The sequence below is a fragment of the Nicotiana tomentosiformis genome, chromosome 6 (genome assembly GCF_000390325.3).
Source record: "Nicotiana tomentosiformis chromosome 6, ASM39032v3, whole genome shotgun sequence".
Taxonomy (NCBI): domain Eukaryota; kingdom Viridiplantae; phylum Streptophyta; class Magnoliopsida; order Solanales; family Solanaceae; genus Nicotiana; species Nicotiana tomentosiformis.
Window position 1 is genome coordinate 92,794,365 of NC_090817.1, and position 16,858 is coordinate 92,811,222.

Sequence of the window (16,858 nt, forward strand, 5' to 3'; positions counted from 1 at the left end):
CCCAAATTCGAAATTGAAAACTAGGGTATGGAACCTTACCTCTTAGATGAAGAACATGAGGGTTTTCTTGTTGGATTTCAAGGCTTGAGCAAGATTTGATGAACAAGGGCTTCGGAATTCCTCCTCTCACTCTAGGGCACTTTCCCCTCTCTAAAAATATCATATTATCCATCCAAAATGACCCTAAGATCGTTTTATAGGAACTAGGGTAGGGTTATGAAATTAGAAAATTGGACCCTCAAAAATCTGGACCGGGCTACAGACCAGGCTAGGCACGGTCTGTAACGAGCTATAAACCAAGCTTCGCGAGCTCTGTAGCATGGTCTACCATGCTATAGACCTTACGCCACAAGGTATATAGCACGATCAACCACGCTACAGATCTTGCACCGCGAGGCATATAGCACGGTCTACCGCGGTATAGACCTTGCGTCGCGAGGCATATAGCACGGTCACATTCTTCCAGCCTTTGGAAATTTGGTCATAACTTCTTGTAGGAGTGTCCAAATGACAAACGGTTTGAAGCGTTAGAAACTAGACTCAAAAGGATTTAATTTTATAGGTATATCACCTCCTAAGTAGGTATAGTTTGGTAACAGCATGCGTTTGAAGTAGGATCTTGTACTAATTGAGACATCCTTTCCACTTAATGTATCCAACTTGTTCCACACGAATTCTTGCCATTCACAAAACTCCTTAGTATGTTCCAACATACCTTAAACATATATTTTGCATTTCAACATAATGTGGTTCTATACCATGGGTCTCCTTTAATACTCAAACACGTTATTTCCAAATACCTTTGGCGCACCTTAAAATCTTAAATCATCAGGAAATTTTAACGGGGCCTTACAATAGCCTTGGGCTGAAGCTCTTCTTCATTATCACCAAACTTCCTTTTAATGGTAAGGGCGGTAGGGAGATTCTCTAGACTTGTCCATTTGAGTTTCTTGTAATCATTGTACTCTGCAGCATGTACACCTAAGATGTCTCCCAATTCATTGTCATCAAATCTCACTGTTATCCCCTTCACCACACTGGTGACTCTGCTATTTGTTATCTCATAGTTTGCCATGAACTCCACAATCTTAGTTCTGGCAAGATTTCCATCCATTTGAAGTACCATGTCCTTCCAACCTTGCAATTATTATTTTTCCAGCAGCATCACCATGCCTTCCTTCTCCAAGTTCCCGATGAGTCTACCTTTCAAGATGGATCTTTTCCCAAACTTAACCATCTTCTCCTTCTCTGCACCAGATTCTTCTTCTTTTTCTTCTCCACTTCATTCTTCTTCTTCCACTATTTTTACTTTTCTGGACTTCAAGGCAGACATAGTTCATTTGGCCAAGGTTGATGGCCCTGCAGATTTTGTCTTTGAAACAGACTTCTTTATGGAAGTCTTGATCTTCTTTGCCTTTGGAGTCACAACCTCCATTTCTTCTGCCTCTTCTTCATCATGAAGAACCAGGTCCATCTCCTCAATTTTAACTGCCTCAACAGGCTCGCCCACCTTTTTATTTCCCTTAGCAGCAACTTTTCTCTTACTTTCTTCTACGGCCTTTTCCAGTTCAGCCTCACTTTGCTTCTTCTGACTCCTTGTAGTTCTTCCTCTTGTAGGAGGAGTCTCTACAGGGATAGATGAGGTAACCTTTCTTTTCTTGTTTGCCCTAGAAGTACCAGGGACTTTAACTACTGAACTCTTTTTCCTTTAAGGATTGTAACTGTCAGACACTTTTCTTAGTAGGTCCTTAAGGGTTCTTGCACAGAAGGAACAAGTTCTTTAACCTTCTTCCCCAATATAACCAACCCCTCAGCAGCTTCTCCAGACCCACTTCCTCTTTTTTCTCTCACACTTTATTCTTTTTCGGCCGATTCCTCACGTTATACTTCCATAGCTCATATTTCTTCAGTCAAACCAACAGGAGTGGGTGAAGATTCATCCACTTCTTTTCCCATTTCCCTCACATTGCCTCGAGCACCCTCACTCTCCTTTTCTTTTCTCCATTTATTTTTACCACCAATCTTCTCATATTCAGCAATCTCTACCCCAACCACAGTTCCTACCAGAACAAATCTAGTTTCCAGATTTGCAGCAACCTTAAAGATTACTTCAAATGTAACTTTAGGACCAGATGTTACCTGCTATGTTTTAGAAGAAACGGTTTCTTCCCCCTCAGTAGCAGACTTGAATGATTCATCAGATTTCTGGGGTTCATCTGCCTGCCCTGCCTTCAGTTTCTCATTTATTTTCTTGATTTGTTCTCCTCCAGCGACTACTTTGCGAGCAAGCATCTTGAATCTTTCTTTCTTAGAGATAGGTGTGGTTGAGGGTGTGGTGGAAGGAGTGGGTATGGATTCTTTGGGTGGTGATGAGGGATTCTCAGAAGTGTTTGCCATTGCTGTGTTTGGGTATGAGAAAAGATGAGTATGTGTGTGTTTGGATGATAAGAGAAGATAGAGAGAATTGTTTGATGGCTTAGACTTTGAAGTGAAGAAACAACTAAGGCCTAATCAATTTAAAGAGGTGGAGTTTAATTGGGTAACAACTACTTTTTCAGAAGTTCAGAGGGCTAATTAAACTGGGAGTCAGTTTGAAGAGACGTTTATGACTCTCCCTAGAATCTAGGCATTTATTGGGTTTTTGGGATTCTTTTGAATGAAACTGGTTCATTTCGTAATAGATAAGCTCAAGGAGATTAGGATTAAATGGGACTCTCCTCTTGATTATAATCCAAGTATAATTATTTCAAAATATGCCGAGTGGAGAATACGTACCATGTAATCTTGATGAACCAGGCTCTTCACTGAGAAATCTCTTAAGTAAGTCTGAATTTTCCAAGAAAATAAAGATAATATCATTAGAGATTAATGAGACATTTTAGCACATGGCACAAGAGTATACTGATGAAAGTATGAGACTGAGCAAAATCTAATCTAATTATGTGCAAAAATTCATAGATTTTTTAACCAAATTTTGAGTTAGAACTGGTTCCTTTGAGGTGATCTTAATCATCCCTAATTCTAACTCGTTCCTTTCAAAGTGATCTCTACTTAAAGCTTTTGTGAATATGTCAGCTATTTACTTGTCAGTAGCACAAAATTCCACAGTGATCAAACCCTTCTCATAGTTGTCCCTCAAAAAATGATGCTTAACATCTATGTGCTTAGTTCTCTTATGATGAACCGGGTTCTTGGTCATACTAATTGCACGAGTGTTATCACAAAAGATGGGGATACAACCAACATCAATTCAAAAGTCCATTAATTATTATTTGATCCACAACAATTGAGCACAACATGAGGCATCAACAACATACTGAGCTTCAGCAGTAGATAAGGCCAGTAAATTTTGCTTTTTGGTGGCCCAAGACACAAGACATGAGCAAGAAAGTGTGTCATACCTGAGGTGCTTTTTCTATCCACAAGAAAACTTGCATAATCAACATCAGCATTTCCCATAAGTTGAAATTACTACCTTTTGGATACCATAGACAGAGGTCAGTGGTGCCTTTTAGGTATCTCAAGATCCTCTTGACAACAGTCAAGTGAGACTCCTTTGGATTTGCCTGAAATCTAGCACAAAGGCCTACACTGTAAACAATGTCAGGTCTGCTAGCAGTGGGATATAAGAAAAAGCCAATCATTCCCCTATACAACTTCTAATCAACAGATGAACCAGGTTCATCTACATCCAATTTTGTTGTTGTTGCTATAGGAGTATCAATTTCTTTGGAATCTTCCATTTAAAACCTTTTAAGCAACTCTTTCACATACTTCTGCTGATGGATCATAGTTCTATTTAAATTTTATGTAATTTGTAAGCCTAAAAAGAAATTAAGCTCACCCATCATACTCATTTCAAATTCACTCCCCATTAGTTTAGAAAATTCTTTACTTAAATTATCAATAATTGCTCCAAAATTATATCATCGACGTATATCTGAACTACAAAGAGATCTTTACCTTTTTATTTCAAGAGTAAAGTATTGTCAATTTTACTTCTCTTGTAGCCATGCTCAAGCAAGAATTTTGATAATCTTTCATACCATGCTCTTGGAGCCTACTTGAGCCCATAAACTGCCTTGTCAAGCTTGTTCACATGATCAAGACATTCCTTGCTTTTAAATCCTGGAAGTTGCTTGACAAACACTTCTTCCTTTAGATAGCCATTGAGGAAGGCACTCTTGACATCCATCTGATAGAGAGTGAATTCCATATAAGCAGCAAAGGCTATAAGGAGTCTAATTTCCTCCAATCTTGCCAATGGAGCAAAAGTCTCATCATAGTCAATGCCTTCATCTTGACTATATCCTTGAACCACCAATATTGCCTTGTTATGTGTAACCATTCCATCTTCGTCAAGTTTGTTTCTGGAAACCCATATTGTGCCAATTACTGATTTGTCCTTGTGTCTTGGTACCAGATGCCAAACTTGACATCTCTCAAATTGGTTTAGTTAATATTGCCTTGCATTTACCCAGTCTGCATCCTGCAAAGCCTCAGTAACATTTTTAGGTTCAATAAGAGATAAAAAAAGCATCAAAAGCACAAAGATTCTTCAAAGAAGATCTGGTTTTGAATCTAGAGGTTGGATCAGTAATTAGTTCTCAATGGGATAAGAACTTTGATACTTGTAAGGTTTCACAACCAGCTGATTTCCCCTAGATATTCCTTCAATGTTTTGTTACTGAGGAACAGGTTCATGGACAGGTTCCCTCGAGGTTTGAGGATCAGTTCCTCTTTGTTCAGTTCCCCCTATAAAGTTTCCCTGGGTGGAAGGACCTGTTCCATCCCCTATTCCTTCCTCTGGTGCAGCTTCAGTCTGGGCTGTTGTTTCATTTGAGTTTCTTACCAGCCCAATTGCTTTATCATCATGTTCCTGTCTCTCATAAAGAATGTTAGTTTTATCAAAAACCATAGGTACACTTTCTTCTACACACATAGTTCTTTTGTTATAAATCTTATAAGCTTTACTATATGAAGAATATCACAAGAATACTCCCTCATCACTTCTGGTATCAAACTTACCTAGGGAGTCTTTACCATTATTGTGCATAAAGCAATTGCATCCAAATGCCCTAAGATGGGATATGTTTGGCTTTCTTCCTTTAAGTAACTCATAGGGAGTATTCTCAACAAGAGGTCTAGTCATGCACCTATTTATGATGTAACATGCAGTGTTCACAGCTTCTGACCAGAAACTATGGGCATTTTACTAGAAAGAAGAATAGTCCTAGCCATTTCTTCCAATGTCCTATTGTTTCATTCAACTACTCCATTTTGTTGTGGAGTCCTAGGAGCAGAAAAATTATGATTTATGCCATGCTCATCACAAAATTCAGGAAATTTAGCATTCTCAAATTCAGTACCATGATCAGACCTAATTGATGCAAGTTGATTACCTAGTTGTTTTTGAGTTTTTCTAACAAAAGAAGTGAACATGTCAAATGCTTCATCTTTAGATGTTAAAAACAATGTCCAAGTAAATCTAGAGTAATCATCAACAAGCACTATCACATATCTCTTACCACCTCTGCTCAATATTCTCATTGGTCCACAAAGATCCATATAGACCAGTTCTATTGTCCTGGTGGTGCTTACCACTTTCTTGTTTTTGAAAGAGGATCTTACATGCTTACCCCTTGCACAAGCCTCACAAACTTTATCTTCCTTGAACTTAATGTTAGGCAGTCCTATCACCAAGTCCTTGGAGACTAGTTTGTTGAGTTGACTTAGACTGGCATGTCCAAGTCTCTTGTGCCAAAAGAGGGGATCATTATCCAACACACTTAAGCAAGTGAATTCATTTTCTGAAAGTGTGGACAGATCTACAACATATATGTTGTTCACTCTTTTTCCGGCAAAACTATCTTGTCAGTGGTAAGATTAATCACAAAGCATTTTGTAGAGGTGAATGCTACCATGTTACCTCTATCACACAATTGTGATACACTTATTAGATTGTACTTCAGTCCATCTATCAAGTAGACGTTCTCAATAGAATGAGAATCAGTCTTACCTACCTTTCCAACCTCAATGATCTCACCTTTCTTCCCATTTCCAAAGGAGACACTTAAAAAGGAACAGGTTCTTGCTTCCTGTCATGTGCTTTGAGCAGCCACTATCCTTGTACCATATTTGGATGCTCCCCTTCACTTGGACCTGCAAAAGAAAATCAGGGGTTAGTCTTAGGAATCCAAACTAGTTTGGGTCCCTTTTTATAGATAAAAGGATGAATCAAATTCTTTTTAGCCCAACTCAGTAGCCTATTATTCCCTTGAATAAATTCTTTGTTCTTTTGACTTGCCTTTTCTTTTGCAGTGCATTCACTTTTATAGTGACCTATTTTACCACATTGTGTGCAAATCTTGTTCTCAGGAAGTGTGAGGTACCTGCTTTTGGGATCCCACTTAGGTGCCAGGTTCCCAAAGCCAAGTCCTCTTTGCTACTATGGTGTTCGTGTAGCCATGAAAGTGCATCAGAGGACCTGTTCCATTTACAAGTTCTATATAGCTCATGCTTGACCTTGCTTAGATCCTCCTTTAGGATTCTTACCTGCTCATCCCTTTTATACAACTCATCTTTCATTTTTCCTGCATTTTCTTCTTGAGTGAGTTGTGTGTGATCAGCTGTCTTTTTACCTGTTCCTAATTTCAGTTTTAGATTTTTAGATCTAAGCTCTAAGACAGTTGAGTCAAGTGCATGAACCTGGTTCTTCAACATAGTATTTTCACTTACAGTTTCACTAACCCTAAATTCTAGGTTTTTGCACTTAGCCTTCAAAATCACACATTCTTTAGACAACCATTCCTTTTCATTGTTTACATCTTCAAATTCATCAATTAGTTCTAGAAGTAACTCAGATAACCTTTCCTTAGGCAATAATTTAATCTTATCTTTGAGATGAATTACACTTACCTCAGTTTCTTCATCAGATTCTCCAGTGGCCATAAGTGCTTATTCATCCTCCTCCTCATCATTATCTGAGCTTTCATCTGAGATTTCTCCCCAAGAAGTGACCATAGCCTTGGTTGATCCTTTGTTATTGCTTTTCTTGGGTTGAACCTGTTCCTTCGTTAATCTCTTTCCTTCTTCCATTCAATTTCCAATAAAGGACAATTCTTGATGTGGTGATCAGTCTTTCCATACTTGTAGCAACCATCATTGGTTTGCTTCTCAGGAGCTTTTGACTTGCTATAGTTTCCACTTCTTGAAGAGCCTCTTCCTCTTCTCAGGTACTTCTTGAATTTCTTGGTGAACATAGACATTTCATCATCTTCTGGATCAGAACCTTCAGTGATTCTGAGTGCCAAGCTCCTTTCCTTCTTAGGTAGATACATTTTTATGGGTTATCTCCTAAGTTCATAGGCAGTGAGATTTCTAATTAATTCATCCAGTGGGAGAATGGCAATAGTCTTTGATTACTGAATGGTAGTGATTCTGCTCTCCCAAGTGATAGGAAAAACCCTATTCAGTATCTTCTCGACTCTATCTTCTTCAGGAATAATCCTTCCAAGAGACTTTAGTTTATTTTTTCAATGTAGTGAACCTTGTGTACATCTCTTGAATGGTTTCTCCTTCCTTCATAGCAAAGTTCTTATATTGAGAATACAGTAGAGTTCCTCTGGATCTCTTCACCTGAGGTGTTCCTTCATGAGCCACTTGCAATGTGTCCCAAATTTGCTTAGTAGTGGTACAACTTTGGATTCTACTGTATTCATCTGGACCAAGTCCACAAACAAGCCATTTCTAGTCTTTAGCATTCTTCTCCCATTTCTTCAAGTCCTCAGTAGTGCAATCCACTCTTGTCTTTGGCACCTCTACTCCTTCAACATTTATCTTCAAGGTAGCTAGTGGTTCATCGGTGACAATGTCCCATAGCTCATAGTCTTCTCCTATAATGTGATCTTTCATCCTGTTTTTCCACCAAGAGTAGTACTGACCGTTAAAGAGTGGTGGCCTAGCAGTAGATTGCCTTTCCTAGTTTTCAGGTGATGCACTCGTGTTGATCTTCTCCTAAGGTGTTAGCCTCTTCAAGTATAACCCGCTCTGATACCAATTGATGTTTTATACTTCAATGCCACACAAGAGGGGTTGATTTGTGTGATGTCTGATTTTTGCGTGCACTGATTATAGAAGGACCTGGTTCTTCTATGTGTTCCTTATACTACTGTTGCGAAAATAGTAAATACGGAAAGTAAAGAACACAAGTATTTTACGTGAAAAACACCTGGCTCAAAAGGTGAAAAATCCACGACCTACTCAGTAGGATTTTCCACAACACTTCACTAAATCACTGAGCCAAAACATCATTTACAAAAATCTTTGTAAACCTAAGGATTACCTCTAATCCTTTTGTGGCAACCAGCCTCTAACTCTTGCGACAACTTCAAGTTAACTCTAACTCGAATACTCAGAGTACCTAATACAATTGCCTCTAGATAAAGTTGAAAGGTACAATTTGAAAAGCCCTACTACAGTTGAACTAGAATAAAAGACAGACAATTGGAACTGGTTATTATATCTGGTTCATGTAGCTTTAGATTCGCACACTTGACTCACACAAGAATTGCTTGCAATATGCCTTGTTGTTTTACTCTCAACTCAAGTTTAACTTCAGCGTTTGTGCGTACCTGTAGAATGAGAACATCCTTTAATTTATAGAGTTAGTAGAATAGGAATAACTAGAGTTCTAATGCTACTCTTCCTTAGTGGAAGAGTTCTAGTTATCTTCAATTTCTAACTCCTCCCTTATCTTTGATAAGGTTCCCTTCGAGTAAGGAGTCCTTCTCTTTATCATTTATGCAACCTTTTCATTCAAGAAAAATCAGATATAACCACTTAAGCTTATCTCCTTCACGTGCATGCCTTGCGCTTGAATCTTCTCGTGTCTGTGTACACTGTGTACGGACCTGGTTCATGCTTGAGTTCCTTTGTCAATCATAAAACTTAACTTGGGACAACAATTGCTTAGGGTTCGGATGAACTCACTTGCTTTTACTTATACCTTATATTTGTATTGTCATGATTCAATTTTCCTTATAGGTCGTGATGGTGCCCAACATCGCCGTTAGGCAAGCCAATGGTGAACTAGTCATGGATTTGTTCTTTTTTAATAATTTTAAAGTATTTGATTTTATTTATTAAGATAATTATTAGTAGGAATTTATAGAAAAGTAAAGCATAAACTAACAAAAGAGTAAATATAGTGAATTTAATACTCAAAACCATAAAGTGTCTACTAGAATAATCCCAAAACCCGATGTCACAAGTGTATGAGCAATTAGTAGAATATACAAAACCTCTTATACTACTGTCTTGAATAAGATAGACAGAAAATAAATACAAAAGAGAGAATGCAGGTGCTGCAGAACGGGCATAGAGAGCAGCTCACCATTATGCCTCGGGGTAATAGGGGTGCGCGCCTGAATGACTGCCAGATGCACCTACCTCAGATCATGCACGATTAGTGCAGAAGTGTAGCGTGAGTACATAAACAACATGTACCTAGTAAGTATCTAGTCTAACCTCGAAAAAGTAGGGACGAGGGGTCGACATCGACACTTACTATGGGCCAATAAATAAAGTATAGAAATTCTAAATATGCATGGAATACATCAATAGTAATAACGCATTAATGAACAGCAAAATTTGATTCTTTAACTAGATGTCAATTTAAGATCACCAATTAACACATACTAACTTTAACCAATACGATCCATCAAGTAAATTATAAAGTCTCAAGTCATGTAAGTAATATCAAGTGTAATCGGACTCCGAGCATTATCACGCACAATTTATGTCGATGTCGTACGGCCCGATCTAGAATAATGTGTACACTGCCGAGGGTCGACCGTCGCAAACCATAGATAGATCTATTATACTGCTGAGGCATTCGGCCCGCTCCACAAGAAGAGAGAATACTCTACGAACTCCGATTTAACGGCTACTACAAGACTAATACACAAGGAGGTACAATTTCTACCAACGGTCAACTAACCCGCCAAAACTCAAAGTAAATGAAATTTGGTCTTTACGAATCCTTCATCAAGTTTCAATATAATTTAAGCACTTAAATTAACAAGTAGAGTGCAATTAATACAAGTATTACATGATAGACTCCTAAAACTACCTGGACATAAGCATGTTTTGTAGCTACGCACGGACTCTCGTCACTTCGTGCATACGTAACACCCATAATTAGTAGCAAATAGTAATTTAAAACAGCTATGGGGTAAATTTCCCCTTACAAGGTTAGGAAAGAGACTTATCTCGTTCCAAAGTTCACTTTTCGGTCCCCAAATCACTCTAAAAGCCTCAAGTCGGTGCCGAAAAATCTGAAACTAGCCAAATATTATATATATTAATCAATATATACTCAAAAGTTCATAATTTAGCTATTAGAATAATTATCCAACCAAATTTGAAAGATTTTTAAAATTCACCCTCGGGACCACGTGCCCAGATTCCGGAAATTTCGGATATAAAAGTTACCCATGACCTCCCGAACTCAAATATATAATTTATTCCAATTTCCACTACCAAAACCATGATCAAATCCCAAATTTTACCCAAATCCTAGTTTCTTCAAATAATCCCACTAATTTCACAATTTTCCATGATTAATCTACCCATAATTCACGTGTTTAGCTAAAGAATTGATAGGGATTGCTTACCTCTTGATGTTGATGAAATTCCCCCACAAAATGCTCTCAAAATCGCCTAAGACCAATTGGAAATAAGGGAAATGAAGCTAAGTCCCGTAATAAAAAGCCCTTACACCAGTCGCAGATGTCATATTTGCGACATCTTGTTCGCAAATGCAAAGACTAGCCATCTCTGTTAAGGTCGCAATTGCGACCAAAAACTTCGTAAATGCGAAGATGGGCAGCTCGCAAAAGCAGCAGAAATGTTTGCAAATGCGAAGTCCTCAGTGTTTTCCCCAACCTCGTAAATGTGAATCCCTCCTCGCAAATGCGAGGTTCGCAAATGCGAACAAAACCTCTCATTTGGGAGACCTGCAGCACCAGACCTGAAACCAGAAAACTGAAGTTCCTCCAACACTCCGAACGCGCTCCAAACTCACCCGAGCCACCAGGGCTCCACGCCAAATATCCACACAAGTCTAAAAACTTCATACGAACTCACTCGTGTGATCAAAATACCGAAATAACATCTAGAATTATGAATTGGATGCCAAAATGCATGAATTCAATAATGAAACTCAAGATCCTCTCGAAACACTTCTACGCGTTCGATTCCTACGAAATCAACTCGGAATGATGCCAAATTTTGCTTACATGTCATAAATCAGCATACAGAACTATTCTTAGGCTCGGAATCCCAAACGAACCTTCATAACACTAAAACCTACTCCAAACCAAACTTAAAGAACTTGAAAACCTTCAATGCGCCAACTTTCAACATTAAGCGCTGAAACGCTCCCGGGTCATCCGAAACCCGATCCAAACACACGCCCAAGTCCAAAATCATCATACAAACCTATTGGAACCATCAAATCCTGGTTCCGAGGTCGTTTACTCAAAATATTGACTCAAGTCAAACTTGATCATGATGTGCCACTATTAAGGAACTAAGTGTTCCGATTTCAACCCGAACACTTCAAACCACGAACCAATCATCCCCGCAAGTCATAAAACAGCAAAAGCACATACGAGGAGTCTTAATTAGGGGAACATGAATCTAAAAAGCAAAATGACAGGTCAGGTTGTTACATTCTCCACCTCTTAAACAAATGTTCGTCCTCGAACGGGTCTAGAATCATACATGGAGTGCTGAATAGGTATGGATATTTGCTCCACATGTCCTCCTCGGTTTCCCAAGTCGCCTCATCGACTGGTTAACCCCTCCACTGGACCTTTACAGCAGAAATCTTTTTAGACCTCAACTAGTGAACCTGCCTGTCAACAATGGCAACTGGCTCCTCTTCATAACCAAGGCTCTCATCTAGCTGAACCGTGATGTAGTCTAACACATACGACCTGTCGGCATGATACTTCTGGAGCATAGACACATGAAAAACCATATGAACTCTCGATAGACTGGAAGGCAAAGCAAGCTCATAAGCAACCTCCCCAACTTGCCTCAACACCTCAAATGGACCTATAAATCTTGGGCTCAATTTGCTCTTCTTCTTGAACCTCACGATTCCCTTCATTGGTGAGACTTTCAAGAGAACCTTCTCACCCACCATAAATGATAAATCACATGCCTTCTGATCAACGCAACTCTTTTGTCTGGACTGTGCTGTGCGAAGTCGCTCCTGAATCAACTTCACCTTCTCCAAGGAATCCTTGACTAAATCAATGCCATATAACCTAGCCTCGCCGGGGTCAAATCATATGATGGGCGAACGGCATCGCCGACCATACAAAGCCTCAAATTGAGCCATCTCAATACTAGACTGATAATTGTTGTTATAAGCAAACTCGGCCTAAGGCAAGAATCGATCCCACTGCCCTACGAAGTCAATCACAGATGCTCTGAGCATATCCTCCAGGATCTGAACCGTCCGCTCTGACTACCCGTCGGTATGCGGATGAACGACTGTGATGTGCTCTACCCGGGTGCCTAACTCACTCTGTACTGCCCTCCAAAAGTGCAAAGTGAACTGAGGGACCCTATCTGAAATGATGGAAACATGCATACCATGCAACTGAACAATCTCCTGAATGTAAATCTAGGCCAATCTCTCTGACGTATACCTAGTCACAACATGAATAAAGTGTGCCGACTTGGTCAACCTATCAAACTTCCTCAGCATCCGCGGCAACCCAACTATGAAGTCCATAGTGATGCACTGCAATTTCCACTCAGGTATAACCATCTGCTGAAGTAGGCCACCTGGCCTCTTGTGCTCATACTTAACCTACTGGCAATTTAGGCATCTCGCTACATACTCAACTATGTCCTTTTTCATCCGCCGCCACCAATAATGTTGCCTCAGGTTGCGATACATCTTCGTAGCACCTAAATAAATAGAATACCGAGAATTGTGTGCCTCCTCTAAAATCTTCTCCCTCAATCCATCAACATTAGGAACATATAGACGACCCTAGAGACGCAGAACACCATCCTCACCGATAGTAACCTCCTTGGTACCACCCTATAGTAAAATCTCCCTAAGAACCAGGAAGTGTGGATCGTCGTACTAATGAGCCTTGATCTGCTCAAATAATGAAGACCGAGCAACGACGCATGCAAGAACTCGACTGGGCTCTGAAATATCCAACCTCACAAGTCTGTTATCCAAGGACTAAATATTTAAAGCCAATGTTCTCTCCTCTTTTGAAATGAAGGCCACACTACCCATACTCTCGGTCTTTCTGCTCAAGTCATCTGCAACCACATTCGCCTTGCCGGATGATAAAAGATGCTAATATCATAGTACTTTAGTAACTCAAGCCACCTGTGCTGCCTCAAATTGAGATCCCTCTACTTGAACAAATGCTGCAAGCTGCGATGATCGGTGTAAATCTTACAGGAAACCCCATAAAGATAATGCCTCCAGATTTTGAGAGCATGAACTATCGCGGCCAACTCCAAGTCATGTATAGGGGTAATTCTTCTCATGGATCTTCAGTTGACGTGAAGCATATGCAATAACTCGCCCCTCCTACATCAATACACAACCCATGCCAACGCGTGAAGCGTCGCAATGCACAATATACATCCCTAAACCGGAAGGCAATACTAACACCGATGCTGTAGTCAATTCGGTCTTGAGCTTCTGAAGGCTCGCCTCAAAATCATCAGACCATCGAAACAGAGCACCTTTCTGGGTCAATTTAGTCAAAGGTGCTGCAATAGATGAGAAGCCCTCCACAAACTTGTAATAATTACCTGCTAACCTCAAAAAACTCCTGATCTCGGTCGTTGTTGTAGGGCGAGGCCAACTCTGGACTGCCTCGATCTTCCTGGGATCTACTTTAATACCCTCGCCTAATACAACATGCCCCAAGAATGCCACAAAATCTAACCAGAACTCGCACTTGGAGAACTTAGCATATAGCTTTTGTTCCCGCAAGGATGAAGCACAACTCTCAAATGTTGCTCGTGCTCATCCATGCTACACGAGTAGATCAATATGTCATCAATGAATATAATGACAAATGAGTTTATATATGGCATGAACACCTGGTTTATCAAATCCGTAAACGCTGTCGTGGCATTGGTCAAGCCGAATGACGTCACTAGAAACTCATAGTGGCCATATCTAGTCCGGAAAGCCGTCTTCGGAACATCTGAATCATGAATCTGCAGCTGATGATACCCCAATCTTAAGTCGATCTTAGAGAACACCCTGGCACCTTGCAACTGGTCAAACAAATCATCAATATGCGGAAACAGGTACTTGTTTTTAATGGTAACTTTGTTCAACTAGCGGTAATCAATGCACATCCGCATAGTCCCATCCTTTTTTTCACGAACAACACCGGTGCACCCTAAGGTGACACACTCGACCTGACAAACCCTTTTGCTAGAAACTCCTCAAACTGTTCTTTCAACTCCTTCAACTCTTTCGAAGCCATGCGGTATGGTGGAATAGAGATAGGCTGGGTACCTGGATCCAACTTAATAAAGAAATTGATATCATGATCTGGTGGCATGCCTAGTAAGTCGGAAGGAAATACATCGGTGAACTCCCGCACCACGAGCACTGAATCAATCATCAGAGTCTCTACAGCAGTATCCCGAACATAAGCTAGATAAGCCAAACAACCCTTCTCGACTATGTGTCAAGCCTTTAGGAAAGATATAACCCGACTAGATGCACTGATAGATGAACCCTTCCACTCAATTCTAGGCAACTCTGGTATCACCAAGGTAACCATCTTGGCATGGCAATCATCGATGACATGGTACGAAGAAAACCAGTCCAATCCCAAAATGGCCTCAAAGTCGGTTATGTCGAGCAATAGAAGATCTACTCTAGTCTCAAAACCACAGAAAGTCACGATACAACACCGGTAAATCCGATCCACAACAACATAATCGCCCACTGGCATGGACACATATAAAAGAGTACCCAAGGACTCGCAAGGAACACCTAGAAAATGAGCAAACAGAGATGAAACATATGAATACGTAGACCCTGAATCAAATAGTACTGAAGCATAGGGGTGTTCGTCGGTCGGTACCGTACGGTATTTAGACAGTTCGGTTCGGTATTTTCGGTATTCGATTTCTTAAAATGCAATACCAATACCGTACCTAATTAAATTCGATATGGTTTGATTTTTCTCCTTTCGGTTTCGGTTTATTTGGTTTGAATACTAACTAGTGCGTAGAGTCATATACTGTAATATTCTAAATTAAAGTAATCAAATATACAAAACTAAAAATATTTGTTGACAAAAATTTTGTCCAAAACTAGCAAATATCAACCGACAGAGAGAAAACTGCACATAAAAGAATAAATTTGATCATTAGAAATATTTTGTTACTTGCTTAGAGTTAATTGATGAACTTAGAGAATAAATAAATGTAAACTTTTAGATTTTTATATTTATGTTATAATTAATAATATGTGTATTGTGTAATATAATATTTATTTAGGTATGGTATCAGTATTTCGATATTTCATTTTAAAATACCAATACCAATATATTTTAAAACATAAACTAAATACCATACCGAATACCAAAATATTGAATACCAAAATACCAAAATTTTTGATTTCGGTACGGTAAATCGGTATTTATCAAATTATGCACAGCCCTACCGAAGCATCCCTACCGCAGTAAAAAATAATACATGTGATCACAGCATCTGAGGCTACTGCATCAAGTCTGGCTAGAAAGGCATAGAACCTAGCTGGTGCGCCATCTGACTGGCCTCCACCTCTAGGGAGGTCCCTACCTGTCATGACCCAAAACCCACTATAGGTCGTGATGGCGCCCAACATTGACGTTAGGCAAGCCAATGGTGAACTAACAAATTAATTATTTATTTTATTATTTTTGAAATCATGAATCATGTTAGGTGGAGACATAAATGCGTTAAAGTCGTAGATAAATATAATTTAAATAATATACAAGTAAAAGTGTATCGATGTTAAGCAAACCATAAACAAATTCTAGAACATCCAAAAATCCAGTGTCACAAGTGCATGAGCATTTACTAAGGAGTACAATAATAATACAACATATGTCTGGAATGTAAATAAGACAAGATAGAGTAAATAGTGCGATGGAAACTCTGTGGACTGCTATACGTAGCCTGGAATGCATCTCACCAATTGAACTTGTCAGATCATGCACATTTAGTGCAGAAGTGTAGCATGAGTACGTAAATCAACGCGTACCCAGTAAGTATCTAGACTAATCCTGGAGAAGTAGTGACGAGGGGTCGACATCGACACTTACTAAAGGTCCAATAAAGCAATATGATAAATCATAAACAGATACGAAGCACAACATTAGTAATGGGGTAAGACTGTAATTTACATAATCATTCAAATTTTCTTTTAAAGATATAAATTTTTCAATCTCGTATTCTATATCAACAGCTCAGATATATCAAGTGCAAGTACCAAACAGATAAGGAATACCATATAAAATGCCAGACATCAGTAGAAGAAACATCTCGTGAATATTCGGACTGCTAGCGATATAATGCATGATTATGCCGAGGTCGTACGGCCCGATCCAGAGTGGTGTGTACACTGCTGAGGGTCGACCGACACGAACCAGAGATGCATCTCAATATACTGCCGAGGCATTCAGATCGCTCCACAAGAAAGGAAAGAACTTATCGAATTCTGAGTCACGTGCTTACAATACAAGTACATGAGCATAAAGTGGATATACCTTTTGCCGTTTATCAAATATTTTTC

General features: G+C 39.4%; 1 protein-coding gene across 1 annotated transcript; it reads right to left on the bottom strand.

Annotated features, from left to right (window-relative positions):
• Window positions 1-1,336: 1,336 nt before the first annotated feature.
• Window positions 1,337-2,397, bottom strand: LOC138894418 (protein pxr1-like). The gene is made up of 3 exons (XM_070179116.1): window positions 2,161-2,397; window positions 1,921-2,097; window positions 1,337-1,699 (listed from the first exon to the last, which is right to left on the bottom strand). Exons 1-3 carry the CDS (start codon window positions 2,395-2,397, stop codon window positions 1,337-1,339), a joined length of 777 nt encoding a protein of 258 aa, XP_070035217.1.
• Between the last annotated feature and the right edge of the window lie 14,461 nt (window positions 2,398-16,858).